General features: G+C 45.5%; 1 protein-coding gene across 1 annotated transcript in view; it reads right to left on the bottom strand.

The window, feature by feature from the left end:
- Positions 1-229: 229 nt before the first annotated feature.
- Positions 230-20,785, bottom strand: part of LOC137535287 (zinc finger protein 420-like) — a 33,348-nt gene continuing 12,792 nt past the window's right edge. The window contains exons 7-8 of the mRNA XM_068257109.1: positions 19,640-20,519; positions 230-5,940 (exon numbers count right to left, since the gene is read on the bottom strand). Of these exons, the coding sequence (XP_068113210.1) occupies positions 3,890-5,940; positions 19,640-20,519 (2,931 nt within the window). The 3' untranslated portion in view covers positions 230-3,889. The remainder of the gene's footprint in view (positions 5,941-19,639; positions 20,520-20,785) is intronic.

The following is a 20,785-nucleotide window of genomic DNA, read 5'->3' as shown; positions in this document are numbered from 1 at the left end:
CGGCGAAAGAGGGTCCCCCCAGCCGCCCGAGCCCAGCGTAGCCGGAACAAACAGTTCCGGCCAGCGCTAAGGGCTGGATCGGAGGCGGCAGACGTCAGGACGTCGGCTGACGTCCATGACGTCACTCCGCTCGTCGCCATGGCGACGAGGGAAGCGAAACACGGAGGGCCGCTCATTGCGGCCTTCCGTGTTATTTCTTGCCGCCGGAGGCGATCAGAAGATCGCCTCCGGAGCGCCCTCTAGTGGGCTTTCATGCAGCCAACTTTCAGTTGGCTGCATGAAATAGTTTTTTTTTTATTAAAAAAAAACCCTCCCGCAGCCACCCTGGCGATTTAATCAGAACGCCAGGGTGGTTAAAGTGGGATTAGACTCCTAAATCTAAAAGTTCAGTAAGTGTACTTGGTTACATAAAAGAACATTTGAAAGCATTTCCACACATTCTCTGTGTGTAAAAACCTTTATTATCACTGCAGAGAGCAGTACAAGATAGCTCATCTCTGGTCATCGGCAAATTGAATCATTGCTGGCCATGTGGTACTCTCTGCCTTTTTTCTGCTGAAGTGACTCAAGCTATTGCCAGGGTGATGTGTCTGCTCAGCAGAGGGGCAGAGGGAAGGGTTGGTGCAGAGTCAGAAAGCTGACATTCTGCCCTGTTAGCTATCCTGGCCTGTTAATTGCCAACATGACTGCCCTAGCATGTCGTCTAGAGCAGGATTCAATGGAGCCCCATATTAGCTACGTTCCAGCGTGTAGCCCTTCCACCTTACAGAAAAAGGCCTCTACCTCTTTTTTTTTTTTTTTTTAATAAATCAATATGTTTCTATTGAATTTTTAACAGACAATACAGATAAATAAGTAAAAGTAGCTATAATTACAATAAACTTTTCAGGAATCTAGAGTAGCCAAGATTCAAGTTAAAAAAAACCAAAAAAAACAAACCACTGGGTAATATTCAAATTGTACATCATAGATATCCCTTATAAGGGATAAAGGTGGGATGTAGCAGAAACAGAAAATGTGAATAGAAGTCAACAGATAAATAACTGAGGGAAAAAACAGGTACAGGGTAAGACCAAGTCTGCTCAAGTGGTCTCCTCCTTCCGTGTTTCAGGCTCTTCAGGAGGGAGACCTTTGGGGGAGTAAGGAGAAGAAATGACAGACCTCTACCTTTTTTTATATCAGGGCCATTTTCTGCAAGAGGGCAGATCTATGCATCGGAACCCAGCTGATAAGGGGTTCCAGTAGATCTAATTAAACAGACAATGTGTGGGGACAGTCTAAGTTTTAAGCATTGGTGTACCTCTGTGTTTTGTTATGAACACCAGAGATGCATTTTAACTAAACTTAGGATATTGCTTTATAGTAGCTGTTCAATAGAAATCAAAGCTAGTGCTTGGTAAGATTACTTATAGATGGTACAGACAAGAACTGTAATGCTCTTACCTGCTAATGGTTCCAGCGAGGGCTCAGGCAGCACTGGGCTGCTGCAGGAAGCTCCCTCTTCCGATTTCTGCAGCGGCATCCCCAGCACCCCTGCAGCTGTGACTCAGCATGTACGTTCCTCTAGCCTCCCCAGGGGGACACGCCTGTCCCAGAGCAGTTCTTATAGGTTGAGGAGGCGGGTCTAGCGGGTGTCAGCTGACACATTGGTCAGCTGACACTTTTCTGCTGGAACCTTTGCTGATTGGCCAGTTCCTTTTCTGGGCAGGTCTGTGATCTTTTCCACCTGTATATAAACTCTGTTCATTCAGTTGCTCACTGCCCGTGATAGCAATCAGTACGCTGGTTTTGCTGGGCACTTTATCACTCCGTGATAAACATATTGTAATTCAATGCGACTTCCATTATTGTATTTCTATGTGACTACCAGACTGCCTTAGATATGACTGATCTAACGTGTATGACCTTGGCCTGTTACCGATTTCGATTCTGCCTAGTCCTCTGTACTGCAGCCATCTGATCTAACGTGTATGACCTTAGCCTGTTACCAACTCCGATTCTGCATAGCTCACCGTACTGCAGCCAGCTGATATTGTGTATTGGTCCACATAGCACCTAGTGTGATAGGAACAAAGAACATCTATCAAGCTCTAGGCAATCTGACTGTGGGTACATGTAAGAGTGATGTGCAGGTACTCTGCAGGGAAATGAGGAGATTCTTCCTTTATTACACATTCTTCATGCACAATCTGAACCAGGTTTACGGGTGATTGACAACATCTCTGCATTCAATGTGCACAACATTCTCAGTGGATTCACTACAGCTCTGCGGGGAGTGCATATGTACTACTGGGTAACTTAATTCATAGTCACTAAACCCAATTTTACCAACATATCAAATTAATTAATTTCATGAGCAAAGGGAGTGCATATATTTGCATAAATGCTCAGCGCAGAGTCCAAAAACAAAAGAATCCCCTGATGACGCTAGTTTGCGAAACCGGCCGGGAAGGAGACAGGCGGCACCTTCATACTGTCCTTTACTGCTGACCCATACACGCGTGCAACTTTCTCGGGGTTCCCATTGCATGGGCCACGTATTGAGAGGTATCATTGCTGAATTGGTGGATCCTGGACAGACTGTTGCTTCCTGATGTCCTAGCAAATCGTTGATACAACCTTATAATGTGGGTTGTCACCAGCTGGTAAGCCTCTTTCCTTTTTTGGATATCCATGATTGCAGAGCTGTGCCGTGAACCCAATATTTATTGTGGTGGAGATTTACCTGCTTTTATCCTTTGTTGAAGACTCGTCTTTTGTTTTTGGACTCTGCGCTGAGCATATATAATTTATCTGTTTGTGAACTCTGGACATCGTTCTTCTCTCAGCAGCGGCCACTTTGTTTCCTTGGCGCTGATACACATATGCAAACTTGTATATTTGCATAAACCTGCATCAACACATAATTATTTGCATCTCACTGACCATCCGTACTAATAACACAACTACACATCAGGCTTAATTCTTACAGCAGAGATATAATATATAAAAGATTCCTGTGTACACATCAGATATACAGTCACAATCAGAAATGTATATCTGACTTTAAAAATACGGTGACTGCGTTACTTTATTTCATGTTTGCGGACTATGCACTTCTATTACTGTATATATCAGTTATTTATAATGATTGTTATCTGAGAAATATAATATTGTATCATATTTTATCTTTTTATTACAGTTTATATTTATTAGGAGCATTTTTTCCCGACTCCAGGTACCCGAAAATAGCTCAGATTGCACAGCCCTGGATGGGAGTGTAATATTCCCACATCTCCAGCTCACAGTAGGTAAATAACTGTGCTATGCAGGATTTTCCTGGGGAATCACATTCCTATTTTCACTTACATTTAAAAAAATAACAATTTGTAAAATAAAAAGGGATCACAGGCAAGTTCTAACTAGGCTTAGTACTATATGTACCCATCCCCTCAGTTCAGGGACTTTACCAGTTTACACGCCAATGCACTGAGTAGCCTGAAAGAATATCAGGATTCTGGTAAAAACTCTACATGTGCACTTTGCAATAATAGAAGCATTGGGAAAGAACACTTATGGCCAAGACATTTCCCACACTCAGCATACATCTGACAAGCAGTGATTAATGCACAAAACATTTCCTACACTCAGTACATGACTAGGTATTCTCACAAGTGTGAGATCTCTCATGTTTGACAAGCTTTCCTTTCTATAAAAAATGCTTCCCACACTCAGCACATAAATAGGGATTTTCAACAGTGTGAGATCTCTCATGTCTGGCAAGCCTTGATTTATACACAAAACTTTTCTCCCACTTAGCACATGAAAAGGGTTCCTCCCCAGTGTGATATATCTCATGTCTGACAAAGTTTGATTTTTGCACATAACATTTCCCACACTCAGTACATAACTAGATATTCTCACCAGTGTGAGATCTCTCATGTTTGACAAGCTTTCCTTTCTCTAAAAAACGCTTCCCACACTCGGCACATGAATAGGGCTTCTCACCAGTGTGAGATCTCTCATGTCTGACAAAGTTCGATTTATGCACAAAACTTTTCCCACACTCAGCACATGAAAAGGGCTCCTTCCCAGTGTGATGTATCTCATGTCTGGTTAGATGTGATTTATGAATAAAACCTTTCCCACACTCGGCACATGAAAAGGGCTTCTCACCAGTGTGAGATCTCTCATGTATGACAAGCTGTGATTTATACACAAAACATTTCCCACACTCTGCACACGAAAACGGCTTCTCACCAGTGTGAGATCTCTCATGTGCAGAAAGATGTGACGTGTACCTAAAACATTTCCCACACTCAGCACATGAAAAGGGTTTCTCGCCAGTGTGACATCTCTTATGCCTATCAAGTATTTCTTTTTGTCCAAAAAATTTCCCACACTCAGGACATGAATAGGGCTTCACACCAGTGTGAGATCTCTCATGTATGACAAGGCTGGATTTACAGCTAAAACTTTTCCCACACTCAGGACATGAATAGGGCTTAACACCAGTGTGAGTTCGCTCATGTATGATAAGATGTGATTTTTGCCTAAAACCTTTCCCACACTCAGCACATGAATAGGGATTCTCACCAGTGTGAGATCTCTCATGTGCAACAAGCTGTGATTTAAATGAAAACCATTTCCCACACTCTGCACATGAAAAGGTTTTCTCACCAGTGTGACATCGCTCATGTGCGACGAGACATGACTTACGCATAAAGCATTTCCCACATTCACCACATGAAAATGGTTTTGCACCTGTGTGTGATCTCTCATGGGTGACAAGAAGTGATTTTTGCGTAAAACATTTCCCACACTCAGCACATGAAAAGGGCTTCTCACCGGTGTGATATCTTTCATGTGAGACAAGCTTTGATTTATATGCAAACCATTTCCCACACTCAGCACATGAAAAGGGCTTCTCACCGGTGTGAGATCTCTCATGTGAGACAAGCTGTGATTTATATGCAAACCATTTCCCACACTCAGTACATGAAAAGGTATATTCACCAGTGTGACATCGCTCATGTGCAGAAAGATGTGATTTATACTTATAACATTTCCCACACTCAGCACATGAAAAGGGTTTCACACTAGTGTGAGATCTCGCATGTGCAACAAGAAGTGATTTTTGCATAAAAGATTTCCCACACTCAGCACATGAAAAGGGCTTCTCACCGGTGTGATATCTCTCATGGGAGACAAGCTGTGATTTATATGCAAAGCATTTTCCACACTCTGCACATGAAAAGGTATTTTCACCAGTGTGACATCGCTCATGTGCAACTAGATGTGACTTATGCTTATAACATTTCCCACACTCAGTACATGTAAAGGGCTGCTCACCAGTGTGAGATCTCTCATGTGCGACAAGATATGATTTTTGCCTAAAACTTTTACCACACACAGCACATGAATAGGGATTCTCACCAGTGTGAGATCTCTCATGTGAGACAAGCTGTGATTTATATGCAAACCATTTCCCACACTCTGCACATGATAAGGTATTTTCACCAGTGTGACATCGCTCATGTGCGACGAGATGTGATTTATGCTTATAACATTTCCCACACTCAGCACATGAAAAGCGCTGCTCACCAGTGTGAGATCTCTCATGTGCAACTAGAAGTGTTTTTTTACTAAAACATTTCCCACACTCAGCACATGAATTGGGCTTCTTAGTATTGTGAAATTTCTTATGTCTGACAAGAGATGATTTACAAAGAAAACATTTTCCACATGTGGAACAGGAATAAGACCCTCCAGCAGGGGGAGAGCTGTACTGGGTATGGGGCCCCTCAGGGTTAGACAGGTGAGGGGAGTCTGGGGGAATATTTGGGGTCACCAGGATATCTGCAGGAGACTCTTGTCCAATGTCATCATCATCATCCGTTGTACAGTCTGTGGATACAGAGAGACGAGTCTCTGAGAGGTTCCTGATTCCAGGAGTCCGCGCTGCAAATAAAAGAAACATCATCACTTCCGGTTAGAGAATTCTGAGGGGAGGAACAATTATCATTAGAGTTGGTCAGTGAGCTGCTGAGGACTCTAAGTTGATGCAAAGTTTATGCAGATTTAAATTGGACCAAATGCGGCAGCTGCATAGCTTTGCATATCATTAGCATATCATTTGCACCATCTCAATTTTATTGGCATCTCTCTCAGAATTCTTGCAGTTTGTTCATGGAGGAAAAGCTGTTTTAAGTTTTATGTTTTACGTTTGAGGGGGCTATGCCTAATTTCAGTGGGAGCTGTGATGTTAGGATACCACTTTAACCTCTTAAGCCTATCTGGACGAGAATTTTTGTCCAGATAGGCACAGCTAAAGGTAAACTGGACGAGTGGGAGTTCCCATGGGGTGGCAGGGCTGTGGCCCTGTGCACCCCGGCGGTTTTCCGTTTTGGCAATTGGGGAAGAGAAGCAAAGCTCGCCGGAACCTATTGCAGTGCCCGTACTGAATGGACATGACCCCGATCACAGGCCATGTCCATTCATAAGAATGAACGTGAATAAACAGGACTGTTCAAGCGATCATTCAGAAATGGAAGGAGTATGGCACAACTGTAAACCTACCAAGACAAGGCCGTCCACCTAAACTCACAGGCCGAACAAGGAGAGCGCTGATCAGAAATGCAAGAGGCCCATGGTGACTCTGGACGAGCTGCAGAGATCTACAGCTCAGGTGGGGGAATCTGTCCATAGGACAACTATTAGTCGTGCACTGCACAAAGTTGGCTCTTATGGAAGAGTGACAAGAAGAAAGCCATTGTTAACAGAAAAGCATAAGAAGTCCCATTTGCAGTTTGCCACAAGCCATGTGGGGGACACAGCGAACATGTGGAAGTAGGTGCTCTGGTTGGGACCAAAATGGCACTTTTTGGCCAAAATGTAAAACGCTATGTGTGGCAGAAAACTAACACTGCAGATCACTCAGAACACACCATCCCCACTATCAAATATCGTGGTGGCAGCATCATGCTCTGGGGGTGCTTCACTTCAGCAGGGACAGGGAAGCTGGTCAGAGTTGATGGGAAGATGGATGGAGCAAAATACAGGGCAATCTTGGAAGAAAACCTCTTGGAGTCTGCAAAAGACTTGAGACTGGGGCGGAGGTTCATCTTCCAGCGGGACAACAGCCCTAATGATAAAGCCAGGGCAACAATGGAATGGTTTAAAACAAAACATATCCATGTGTTAGAATGGCCCAGTCAAAGTCCAGATCTAAATCCAATTGAGAATCTGTGGCAAGATCTGAAAACTGCTGTTCACAAATGCTGTCCATCTAATCTGATTGAGCTGGAGCTCTTTTGCAAAGAAGCATGGGCAAAGATTTCAGTCTCTAGATGTGCAAAGCTGGTAGAGACATACCCTAAAAGACTGGCAGCTGTAATTGCAGCAAAAGGTGGTTCTACAATGTGTTGACTCAGGGGGCTGAATAATTATGCACACCCCACTTTGCAGTTATTGATTTGTAAAAAATGTTTGGAATCATGTATGATTTTTGTTCCACTTCTCACGTGTACACCACCTTGTATTGGTCTTTCACGTGGAATTCCAATAAAATTGATTCATGTTTGTGGCAGTAATGTAACAAAACGTGGAAAACTTCAAGGGGGCCGAATACTTTTGCAAGCCACTGTAGACTCTAATGGGACATACCTGGACACAAAGAGACTCTTTCCAGGGAAGAATGTCATTAAAATCACCTGCTCAGCTATTGAACAAGCAGCAGGGGTAATTAATAAGCCTTATTTCACTGACCCAAAACATCTCATCCTGCACATCGGCACCAATGACATTAAACAAGGTAATTACACAGACCAAGAAACCATCACAGACAAACTGTCACAAATGGTTAAAAGGGCACAGCAGAAATTCCCCAGTGCAAAGATTATCCTCTCTTCCCTGCTCCCAAGAAAAGACATCCCTCACCAGACAATTAAACAAATCAATGCAGGACTGGCCCCTAATCTCAGATCCTCACCAGATATACAACTGGCACAGCACACCACAATCACAACCCGACACCTGTAAAACAACAAGCACCTTAACAAACAAGGAGTCAGCCTCCTTGCAAAGGAGTTAAAGGACATGGTACTCACTAGACCTCAGAGACCCCAAGAAAGACCTAATCCAACAATCAGATGGCAAACTCCAATAAAGTGTTACCAAAGTGAGCGTCCACAAACAACGCAAATGTGGAGGAAACCGCCTGCCCCACAATGGCAACACGGAGGAAGGGAGGGCAGAAACATGGCGGAAATCCGGACTTTGTGTAGCACTTTATATAGTATACTGATGCAATACCCCCATAATATTGAGTCCTATGACAATCCCTGCTCATTACAAGGTATACAGACTCAAAATGACATCACTCATTATCAGTAGCTGGAACATTCAAGGGCTGAATGCCTCAGCCTTTGGATCCAAAACAAATGATCCAGACTTTAAAACGAGACTTGAAAACATTGATATTCAAATCCTCCCAGAGACATGGACCCGGGCAGAGGATGAATCTCTTGCACCCATAGGATACAGGGAATTTTCTGTATCTTCACAGAAAAACAAGAACGTTAAACAGGGTCGTCGTTCAGGAGGCATACTAATATGGTACAAGGAGGAGCTTACAGAGCACATTAAAGCAATCAAATGAGGAGACAGCCACATCTGGATCAAAATAAACAGCTCCATCCTCACCTCTCAGTCCGACATGTACCTGTGTGCAGCATACATCCCCCCAACAGAGTCCCCTTACTACAAACCTGATATCTATGAGATCCTACAAGGAGAAGCCAGCCACTTCCAGTTTCAGGGCAGGATGCTCATCTATGGAGACCTCCCTGCTAGAACAGTCATAGAGAAGGACTACCTGACCATTGAGGGAAACACATACATACTTGGAGGAGAGAGCTATTACCAGGAACCAATGCAGACAGCAAGAAATAGTTATGACAAGGCAGTAAACAAAAGTGGGAAAGCCCTGTTGAACCTGTGCCGGAGCCTCGGCCTATACATAATGAATGGGTGAACTAGGGGTGACTCTCTTGGGAGATTCACTATGAACTCACACGTAGGCAGCAGTGTGGTAGATTATGCCATCACAGACACAGACCCCATAAATATCAATGCCCTCATAGTCACCCCTGAAACACACCTGTCAGACCACAACCAAATATTGCTGTACCTGAAATCCACCGATAAACCAACCGCACAGCAGCCTCACCAGACCGGTCTCTACAAGCTGCCACCATCCTTCAAATGGCCCATACAGTCTGCCACCGAATACACCAACATGACCAAAACTGCCAAAATCCAAGAACTGCTGACAAACTTTTATAACAACCCATATGAACCAAACCAACAAGGTGTCAGCCATGCAGTGAAGGACTTCAGTAACATCCTATATACCATGGCAGTACTAGCAGGCCTCAAGCAGACCAACTATAAGAGATCCACAAATAAACATTCCCAAAAATCATTTGACAGTGAATGTAAGGCTCTACGTAATTCTCTAAGGGCAGCCTGTAACCAAAAGCACAGAGACCCCAACAACCAGGACCTAAGGGAAACCCATGACCACCTACAGAGACAATACAAAGACGCCCTCAGGAGGAAAAAACAGAGCCACATCTCCCACAAACTCCAACAGCTGGAGGACTCCCTCTAGGACAACTCTTTCTGGGAGACCTAGAACCATATTGGTGCAAAGCCAAAAAAAAAGCCCTCTTCATATCCAAAATGGCCACATCTGGCTCCACTACTTCAGGCACCTCTACAAAGACATCCCAGAAAATGCTCAATCCCTGGAACAGAAACAAACAGCCGCAAAACTGAAGAACATGTAGGAGACAATCAAGGACTTTCAAAACCCTCTGGATACACCAATCACGGTGCAGGAAATAAGAGAAAGAATAAAGATGATAAAATGTAAGAAGGCCAGCGGTACTGATGGCATCCGGCCAGAGATGAGGAAATACAGCCCCCCCAGACATACATGAGGCACTCACAAGACTATCCAACCTCATCCTGAGTGCAGGATCCTTTCCTCAGACCTGGAGCGAAGGCCTCATAACACCCATCTACAAGAATGGGGACAGATATGATCCAGGAAACTACAGAGGAATCTGTGTCAGCAGCACACTGGGGAAACTCTTTAACAGCATCATGAATAAAAAGATCCTCTCCTTCCTCACACAGCAGGACGTACTCAGCAAAAGCCAAGCTGGGTTCATGCCAAACCACCGCACAACTGACCACACACTGATCTACACACTGCGCAGCCTCATCAAGACCCATGTCCAAAGTTCACGTGGAAAAATACACGCTTGCTTTGTGGATTTTAAGAAGGCGTTTGACTCGGTGTGGCACCCAGGCCTTTTCCTAAAACTCCTAGAGAGTGGAATAGGAGGAAGAACCTATGATGTCATCAAGAGTTCATATACCGGGAGCCAATGCAGTGTGAAAGTGGATGGGAAGAGAATCGCTTTCTTCAAGCAGGGTCGAGGAGTCAGGCAGGGCTGCAGTCTGAGCCCAACGCTCTTCAACATATACATTAACCAACTGGCTGTAGCCCTGGAATCCTCCCCAGCTCCAGGCCTCCTCCTGCATGACCGTGAGGTGAAGTTCCTGCTGTATGCAGATGACCTTGTGCTGCTTTCCCCAACAGAGAAAGGGCTACAGGATAGCCTGGCAGTATTGGAGAGTTTCTGCACCACATGGGCACTACTCATCAACCCAAAGAAGACAAAAGTGATGGTGTTCCAGAGGAAGAATGGAAATAAAAACCCCACCTCCTCATTTATATTAAATGGCTCCCCACTGGTGTCCACTAACAGCTACACCTACCTGGGACTGGAGATCAACCAATCAGGAAGCTTTAAACCGGCAGTAAAGGCCCTAAAAGAAAAAGCCTGCAGAACATTGTATGCCATCAGAAGACAGCTTTACCACCTAAAACCACCAGTAAGAGTATGGGTAAAGATATTCGACAGCATCATCACCCCAATCCTGCTCTATAGCAGTGAGGTATGGGGCCCGGTCACCTACCCTGACCAATCAAAATGGGACTACAGCCCAACAGAAATCTTCCATCTAGAGTTCTGCAAGTATCTTCTCCAAGTCCATCGTAGCACTTCGAACTCAGCCTGCTGGGCAGAGCTAGGTAGATTCCCACTATGGCTGACTATTCAGCAGAGGGCACTCTCATACTGGGCGCATATACAGAGCAGTAACCACTGCACTTACCACCATAAAACTTTACTGAGCCAGGGGGGCGAGGCCATACCACGCGCTCTCAAGCAAAGCATCAGCAGCCAGTCCAACCAAGACCACCAACACAGGCTGACAAAAGCCCAAATAAAAGGGACTATAGAAAGCTGCAAGGAACGATACATAGAGGAATGGAGAAGTGACATAAAGAACTCGCAGAAACTCACTGTCTACCAATCACTACAGAGTGAGTACACAATGGCTCCATATCTGGAGAGGCTACACCACCACAAAGACAGACAGACCCTGAGTTTGTACCGTCTGAGTGCCCGCAGCCTGGAAATAGAGACAGGGTGGCACAGACATGGAAGCCCCGGGAGGAGAGACTGTGCAGACAATATGAACAGGGGTCTTGGAGGATGAGGCCCACTTCCTGCTACACTGCAGCAAATACGCACCTGTGAGGACTGTCCACTTCCAGAGACTCTCTGACCAGATCCAGGATTTTACCTCCACAGATGAGGAGAGGAAACTCTACATCCTACTGGGGGAGGAGGAAACAACCGTGCAAATAGCTGCCCGATATGTCACAGCCTGCCACCAACTGAGAGGAACATCATACCACATGGACTGTACACCCCCAATACCCCCTATGGACTGTATATCCCAGTTCCCCATACTGTCCCTTACACCCTCCACACACCTATGGACTATATACCCCAACTCCCTATATCCTTCCCTTATTCCCACAATCCCACTCCCCATGTTAATGTTTTGTTTTGCTTTGGCAATACTAAATGTATTTGGTCCTGCCAATAAAGCTTTTTTGGATTGGATTGGATTGGTCCTCAAGTGGTTAAGGTGTTGGAGACTTTTGGGCTAACAGGACAGTTTCAGATTTTATTTACATTTGAGCAAAAAGCAAAAAGTTTACCCTTCTCAATAATCAATAGAAAAGCATTTATTGGCTATTACAGCAATCAAATGCTTCCTATAATTGCAGACCGGCTTTTTGCATGTCCCTACAGGTATTTTTGCCCATTCATCTTTAGCAATGAGCTCCAACTCTTTCAAGTTGGAGGGTCTTCTTGCCATCACCCTGATCTTTAGCTCCCTCCACAGATTCTCAATTGGATTCAAGTCAGGACTCTGGCTGGGCCACTCCACGTCAATGTGTTCTGCTAACCATTTCTTCACCACTTTTGCTGTGTATTTTGGGTCATTGTCACTTTGAAATGACCAACGCTGCCCAAGGCCAAGTTTCTCTGCAGACTGCCTGATTTTGTTGTTGAAAATCCTCATGTATTGCTCTTTTTTCATGGTGCCGTTTAATGTGGTTAGGATCCCTGGTCCATTGGCTGCACAACACCCCCAAAGCATTAGGTTCCCACCACCATATTTCAGTGGGAATGGTGTTCTTTGGGTTGAAGGCTTCTCCTTTTTTACGCCAAATAAAGGAAACATCATTGTGATCCAACAATTCAATTTTTGTTTCATCTGACTATAACACCGAAGACCAGGAGTCTTCTTCAGGCCCGGCCCTAGACTTTTTGCCGCCTGAGGCAATTTTCAAAGAAATCGCCGCCGCCCCCCCCCCCAAGCCGTGGGTGTGGGGGGCCGCCCGGGCTGGAGGGGATAGCGGGCAGGAAGGGGGTATTGGGCCTAGTGGCGGGGGAGGGGGGTCGGACCCCCCCTCCCTCGCCTGGGTCCCCCGTCCTCCGCTCCCCTCCAGCTTTAAAAAGTTCCTTGCTGGCTGCAGCTATGTGTAAGAGGCAACGGGCGGGGATTACTCAACTCTTCCTCGTTCCAGGCCAGCGTGCACTCCAGTGACGTCACTTCCTGCGGCGTAGCAGGAAGTGACGTCAGTGGAGCGCATTCATCTGGAATCACCTAACCTGGATGAATGGGCAGACACGGTCACTTCCTACATAAGATACTGTGAGGAAACCTGCATTCCCTCAAAGTCCTTCAAGGTCTATCCGAACAATAAACCCTGGTTCTCCAACAAGCTACGGAAGCTGCGGAAACAAAAAGAGGCTGCACATAAGTCCGGCTCCATAGAGGACTTCAGGATAGCAAGGAACTCCCTCAACAAAGAACTGAGAGTGGCAAAAAGGGCATATGCAGATAAGATGAGGAAGAACCTAAGCTCAAATGATCCACGGGCTGTTTGGAGGGGGCTCAAGGAGGCCACAAACTACAAGCCTCCCCCTCTCCATGCAACACCAAGCACTGAGTTAGTTGAGGAACTGAGCAGCTTCTATTGCAGGTTTGAGGACCCGACAGACCGTCAGAGATCCCGCCCGGCTGCCCTCTTTCCAAGCCCGAGCCCTCCCTCCCCAGTAGTAAAAGAGGCGGAGGTTCTGCGTCACCTGTCCACACTGAATGCTAGGAAAGCTTCGGGACCTGATGGGGTATCCCCAGCCTGCCTGAAAACCTGCTCACGGCAGCTGGCCCCCATCCTCACTTCCATATACTCCAAGTCCCTGAGGGATGGCAAGGTACCTACTTGCTTTAAAAAGTCCACCATTATCCCTGTCCCAAAAAAACAAGGAGTCTCGGACCTTAACAATTTTAGACCTGTGGCCCTCACTTCTGTTGTGATGAAAACCTTTGAGAAAGTGATCTTATCCCTCCTTAAGAACTCCACACTGCACTGTCTGGATCCGTTCCAATTTGCCTACAGAACTAATCGGTCCACCGACGATGCTATTAATATATGCCTGGAGTACATCACCGGCCACCTGGACAGCCCGGACTCATATGCCAGAATGCTCCTCCTGGACTTTAGTTCGGCTTTTAACACCATCTGTCCTCGTATACTGCATGACAACCTAGAGGAACTCGGTGTTCACCCCTCCCTCCGCTGCTGGATCACGGACTTCCTTACAGACAGGTCTCAAGTAGTTAAGCTGGGCGACATCTTGTCCAGACCAAGGATTACCAACACGGGAGCCCCTCAGGGATGTGTCCTGTCACCTTTCCTGTTCTCGCTCTACACCAACAACTGTACCTCTAAGGACAACTCTGTCAAGGTCATCAAATTTGCTGATGATACCACCATTGTTGGCCTCATAAGAAAGGGTAATGAGCAGGCCTACCGAGACGAGGTGGAGAGAATCTGCCACTGGTGCAGAGCGAACAAGCTAGTGCTCAATACCACCAAAACTGTGGAGATGGTCATTGACTTCAGAAGGCAGAGTACGACCCTGCACCCAATTCTCATTGATGGTGCTGAAGTTGAAGTCGTTTCCAGCGTCCGACTCCTGGGCACAACCATATCTGATGACCTGAGCTGGAAGATGAACACCATCACAACCCAAAAGAAGGCCCAGCAGAGACTCTTCTTCCTGCGCCAACTAAAGAAGTTTGGTATGGCCCAAGAACTCCTTAAATCCTTCTACTCCGCCACCATAGAGTCTGTCCTCTGCACCTCGATACTTGTATGGTACGCTGGCGCCACCGCCGGCGACAGATACAAAATTCAGAGGGTCATTAGATCAGCGGAGAAAATAATTGGGAAACCCCTCCCCCCCCTGGAGCTCATCCACAACTCTAGGTTGTGCGCTAGAGCAGCAAAGATTTCCAATGACCCATCACACCCAGGTCATCGCTTCTTCCAACGGCTCCCATCGGGTCGGAGGTTCCGGGCCCTCCCCACCAAGACATCAAGGCACAGAGACACTTTTTTCCCCACAGCGGTGAAACTCTTGAACTCCCTATAAATCCTGTGGTGCTCGCCTCACACTGGTATTTAGCCATGACACGTGAGGGTTAGTGTGCTGGGATCTTTCTCAGCACGTGTTTTTGCTTCTTGCTGTGATACTGCCTCACGGCTCTTCGCATTGTATATTTCTGCTGTAACTTAATGTTTGTACACTGTTTGTGTTGTTATGTTTATGTCTCTGCTGTAACTTTGCCCTGTGGTGCTAAAACCAATTCCGGGCATGACCCAGTCATGCTTGGCGAAATAAACGATTCTGATTCTGATTCTGATTCTGATTACATTTAGAATGTCATAAAGATTAAAGCGGACCTGAACTCAGAACCTCCCTGCTCTAAACGATAAGCAACAGGATAATAACCTTTAAAGAAAAACATTTCTCTTTTACAGCTGACAGAAATCCTGCAATAAATCTGTAGTGTGTCTACTTCCTGCTTTCATGGAAGCAGACATAGGGTTCAGTGGTGCTCAACCGGATTCCAGATATCCGGGTAACCTGGATATCCAACCATTTTTCAGCTATCCGATTCGGATTCCAGATACCGGATTTCTGTAGAAATCCAGATAGCTATCTACAGATAGTTGGCTGGCAATGCGGATATCCGCGGATATCCGGAGAAATCCGACTATTGAGATACTGTAATAGGTCCAGGACGTCATTGAGCCAATCAGAGGGCTCCCAGCAGAAGCTTTAGCAACCAATCACAGAGGGGAACGCTGGCCAGCCCCACCTGACCTCATTGAGCCAATCAGAGGGCTCCCAGCCTAAGCCCTGGCACCCAATCACAGAAAAGAACACTGACCAGCCCTCCGTATAATAAAAAGGGCTGCCATGATGAGACATATCGTCCCTTGCTTGTGAATGCTCACTGAGAGACATGCTCCAGTGCTGCTGGCCTAGCAAGTGCTTACACAGTGATAAACCTAAAGCTGTTCAGTGATTAACCCCTTCACTATTGTTATATTGTTAATTAGACTAGCTAACTTGATTTCATTCAGTGAGTGACAGAGTGTGTGCTCCAGTGCTGCTGGCCTAGCAAGTGATGTACACAGTGATAAACCTTAAGCTGTTCAGTGATTAACCCCTTCACTATCACTACACTATTGTTGTATGTTAATTAGCTTGATTTTATTGTGTGACAGTCAGAGTGTGCTGCAGGGCTGCTGCAGCTGCTATGTGTCTGTGTGTGTGCTGTGTACAGACCAGGGCTGTGGAGTCGGTACAAAAAATCCACCGACTCCGACGCCTCAGTTTAGGATTCCACCGACTCCTCGACTCCGACTCCTCTAATTTGCATATTACAATCTTGTTGATTGAAAGTATGTAACATGAAATTCGTCTCTTAAAGAGAATCTGTATTGTTAAAATCGCATAAAAGTAAACATACCAGTGTGTTAGGGGACATCTCCTATTACCCTCTGTCACAATTTCGCCACTCCCTGCCGCGTTAAAAGTGGTCAAAAACAGTTTTAAAAAGTTTGTTTATAAACAAACAAAATGGCCACCAAAACAGGAAGTAGGTTGATGTACAGTATGTCCACACATAGAAAATGCATCCATACACAAGCAGGCTGTATACAGCCTTACTTTTGAATCTCAAGAGATCATTTGTGTGTTTACCTTCTGTCCCCCTGCAGCTCTCATCCACTGAATAGTGACAGGCTGCAGACAGCTCTGCCCTGTGTCTGTAATTCCTCAGTATGTGTCAGCCCAGTTCGTTTCACAGCCTAACAGAGGAGGATTTTTATCCAGCTCTCTTTCACTGATAAGCAGAGACGCTGCTGGCTTATGTAAAAAACACACACACTGGAGTGTGCATAGAGGGGGCCTGGAAAGGGGTGTGCATAACAGATCAGCATGGAAGAGTTGGCAGCCTTCCAGACACAGGGCGACAAGTCCGACAGGGGAAATATACATTGATTTATAACAGAGATGGTGATAGTAGAAAGTGCTGCAGTAAGCTAGAGCACATTACAATAGGTTTAGGAACTTGTAGGATGGTAGAAAAAAATTATTACATTTTTGTTACAGAGTCTCTTTAACTGCCAACGCTTAGGAATTTTAAAAGACAACTGCAGTGAGAAGGATATGGAGACTGCAATATTTATTCCCTTTAGTCATAGACTAAAACTAGTCCTTGGTAAGAGTACTTGTAAAAGGTACAGGCCGGAACAAAGAACATCTGTCAGGCTCTAGGCAACGTAACTGTGGGTACATGTAAGAGTGATGTGCAGGTACTCTGCAGGGGAATAAGGAGATTCTTCCTCTATTACACATTCTTCATGCACAATCTGAACCAGGTTTATGGGTGATAGACAACACCTCTGTGTTCAATGTGCACAACATTCTCAGTGGATTCCCTGCAGCTCTGTGGACAGTGCATATGTAGAGTATAGTACTACTGTGTAACAAAGTAAACCTGAGACAGATGAAATTAAAGTTTTATACATACCTGGGACTTCCTCCAGCCCCCTTCAGGCTAATCAGTCCCTCGCTGTCCTCCTCCGCCACCTGGATCTTCTGCAATGAGTCCAGGTACTTGAGCCAGTCTGGCGTAGTGCGAATGCACACACTCCACCGCCGGGAGCGTACTACACCTGCGCAGCACTTTTGCGCAGGTGCAGAACGCTCCTGGCTGTGGAAGCGGCATGCGGTCGGACTGCACTGACTGGATGAATTACCAGGACTCATAGCAGAAGATCCAGGTGGTGGAGGTGGACAGCGAGGGACTGATTAGCCTGAAGGGGGCTTGAGGAAGCCCCAGGTATGTATAACACTCTTCTTTTCATCCTTCTCAGGTACCATTTAATTCGTAGTCACCAAACCAAATTTTAACAACATATCAAATTATTTGATTTCATGAGCAAAGAGAGTGCATACATTTTCATAAATCAGAATCAATGCAGAATTATTTCCATCTCATTGACCATCTCTATTAGTGACACGGCTACACATCAGGCTTTATACTTACAGCATAGATGTTATTTAGTATATATAAGAGATTCCTGTGTACACATCATATATACTGTACAGTCACAATCAGATATGTATATCTGACTTTAAAAATACGGGGACTGCTTTATTGGAGCAGCACAAGTAACTAATTTTGATTGGTTTATTTCATTTTTGTGGACTAAGCACAGCTATTACTGTATGTATAAATTATTTATGATGACTATTATCTGAGAAATAAAACATTTTATCATATTTTCTATTTTCATTACAGTTTAAATTCATTAGGAGTCGGAGTCAGTGCATTTTTTCCCGACTCCGACTCCAGGCACCCAAAATTGCCCCGACTCCGACTCCACAGCCCTGGCACAGACCAGGTCAGCTGCTGCCTGCTGGCCAGCTATTAGCCTTAGCTAGCTACAGTATAGGTTAGGTTAGGTATTAGGAAATAGGATTACTGTGTTATTGTGTAGTTAGTACTGTAGTACTGCAGTCAGTGCTAGTAGTTGTTAAGAGTAGTAGTACTACTGTGTTAGCTTACTACAGAACTGCTATGCTGCTGAGCAGTGCCAGTGTGACAGTTAGTGTCTTCTCCTCTGCTGTCTGACTGTCACTTGGCACGTGGCCCTTGGCACGTTTCACTTTGCACCTGTCACGTGCAAAGTGCCACGTGCAAAGTGCCACATGCAAAGTGCCACGTGCAAAGCGGTAAGTGCCATGTGGAAAGTGCAAAGTGCCACGTGCAAAGTGCCACGTGCAAAGCGCCACATGCCAAGTGATACGTGCAAAGTGCCAAGCGACATGTGCCATGTGCCACGTGACATGGCACTTTGCACGTGGCACACTAATCAGGAAGTAGTAATAGGCAATAGAGACAGAGGAGCCTGGCGGCACATCATCCCCGCTCGGAGCCCGGAAGGCGAGTTTCCACTTACCTCATCCCACCACTCACACATTTCAGAAATGGAGGGGGGAGCATGGAGAGGGAGGGAGGAGTCGGGATCCCATCCACGGGATCCCACTTCCCCACCACCACCACCACTGTGCCCGGGGCTGGGTCCGAGGCAGCACCAGGGAGCTTGTGGAGGATGTGGGCAGTCTCTGGAGGATATAGAGGCTTCCATCCCCTTAGGTAAGTAACTTTTTTTTAAAAAAAGTCTCAATTTTGCTTTAAAGGGGAACTGAAATAAGAGGTATACGGAGGCTGCCATATTTATTTCCTTTTAATCAATACCAGTTGCCTGGCAGCCCTGCTGGTCTATTTCTCTGCAGTAGTATCTGAATAACACCAGAAACAAGCAAGTAGCTAGTCTTGTCAGATCTGACATTAATGTCAGAAACAACTGATCTGCTGCATGCTTGTTCAGGGGTTATGGCTAATAGTAATAGAGGCAGAGGATCGGCAGGAGGGCCTGGCAACTGGCATTGCTTAGATGGAAATAAATATGGCAGCCTCCATATCCCTCTCACTTCAGTTGTCCTTTAAAGATCTAGAATGCCGGAGCTATAAACAACAGCAACTCTAGAGCACATTGTTCCCCTACTTGCTTCTCATTCATGCACCTCCTTCCCTCTCCACAGAACAGACAGACTAATCCAAATCCATCAGTGCCTTCTGTGCGGTTATTGTTAGTAAGCTGTCACCAAATACTGTACACTCAGGAATAATAATGTCTAGCATAACCCCTAATATGGCCAGTCTGTGAGCAGTGACAGTCATAGCTGCAATACAGATACACATTACTCTATGTTTACTGCTGATTACTCACCTGTTCTGCGTTCTGTAACAGTGTCCTCCTCTTTACTTGTCCTCATCATGTTACCCTCCTCCATAGACTGCTGATCACGTCTCACATAGGTTTTTTCTTCTTCCACTTTACTTGTCCTTATCATGTCACCCTCCTCCAGAGAATGCTGATCTCTCATCACATATGTCTCTTCTTCTTCCTCTTTACTTGTCCTCATCATGTCACCCTCCACCATAGACTGCTGATCATTCCTCATATATGTATTTTCTTCTTCTTCCACTTTACTTGTCCCCATCATGTCACCCTCCTCCACAGTCTGCTGATCACTCCTCACATACGTCTCTTCTTTCTCTTTACTTGTCCTTATTATGTCACCCTCCTCCATAGATTGCTGATCACTCCTCACATACGTCTCTTCTTCCTCCTCTTTAATTGTCCTCATCATGTAACCCTCCTTCATAGACTGCTGGTCACTCCTCACACAGGTCTCTTCTTCTTCCACTTTACTTGTCCTCATCATGTCACCCTTCTCCATAGACTGCTGGTCACTCCTCACAAATGTCTCTTCTTCTTCCTCTTTACTTGTCCCCATCATGTCACCCTCCTCCATAAACTGCTGATCACTCCTCACATATGTCTCTTCTTCTTCCTCTTTACTTGTCCTCATCATGTCACCCTCCTCCACAGACTGCTGATCACTCCTCACATATGTCTCTTCTTCTTCCTCTTTACTTGTCCTCATCATGTCACCCTCCTCCATAGACTGCTGATCACTCCTCACATATGTCTCTTCTTCTTCCTCTTTACTTGTCCTTATCATGTCACCCTCCTCCATAGACTGCTGATCACTCCTCACATATGTCTCTTCTTCTTCCTCTTTACTTGTCCTCATCATACTAGGCTAAACATCACAGGGAGGAGGGGTTACATACCAATATACTGTAACATAGGAGACTGCAAGTATAACAATATTGGTGAATTAATGGGGCTGTCTAGTATCTGGTAACATTACTGGCATGGTTAGGGTCAGTGTAAGCACACTATTAGCTTAGTTAGCAATGCCATATGAGTTCTGAGAAGTGAAGGTAGTTTGTACTGTAACTCAGGATCCAGATAATGGGGGATTGTAAATAACTATTATGCACTCTTTGGAACTGCTTCAATATG

This window comes from Hyperolius riggenbachi, chromosome 10, assembly GCF_040937935.1.
Source record: "Hyperolius riggenbachi isolate aHypRig1 chromosome 10, aHypRig1.pri, whole genome shotgun sequence".
Taxonomy (NCBI): domain Eukaryota; kingdom Metazoa; phylum Chordata; class Amphibia; order Anura; family Hyperoliidae; genus Hyperolius; species Hyperolius riggenbachi.
Note: the sequence above shows the minus strand (reverse complement) of the source record. Positions and strands in the feature narration are given on the sequence as shown.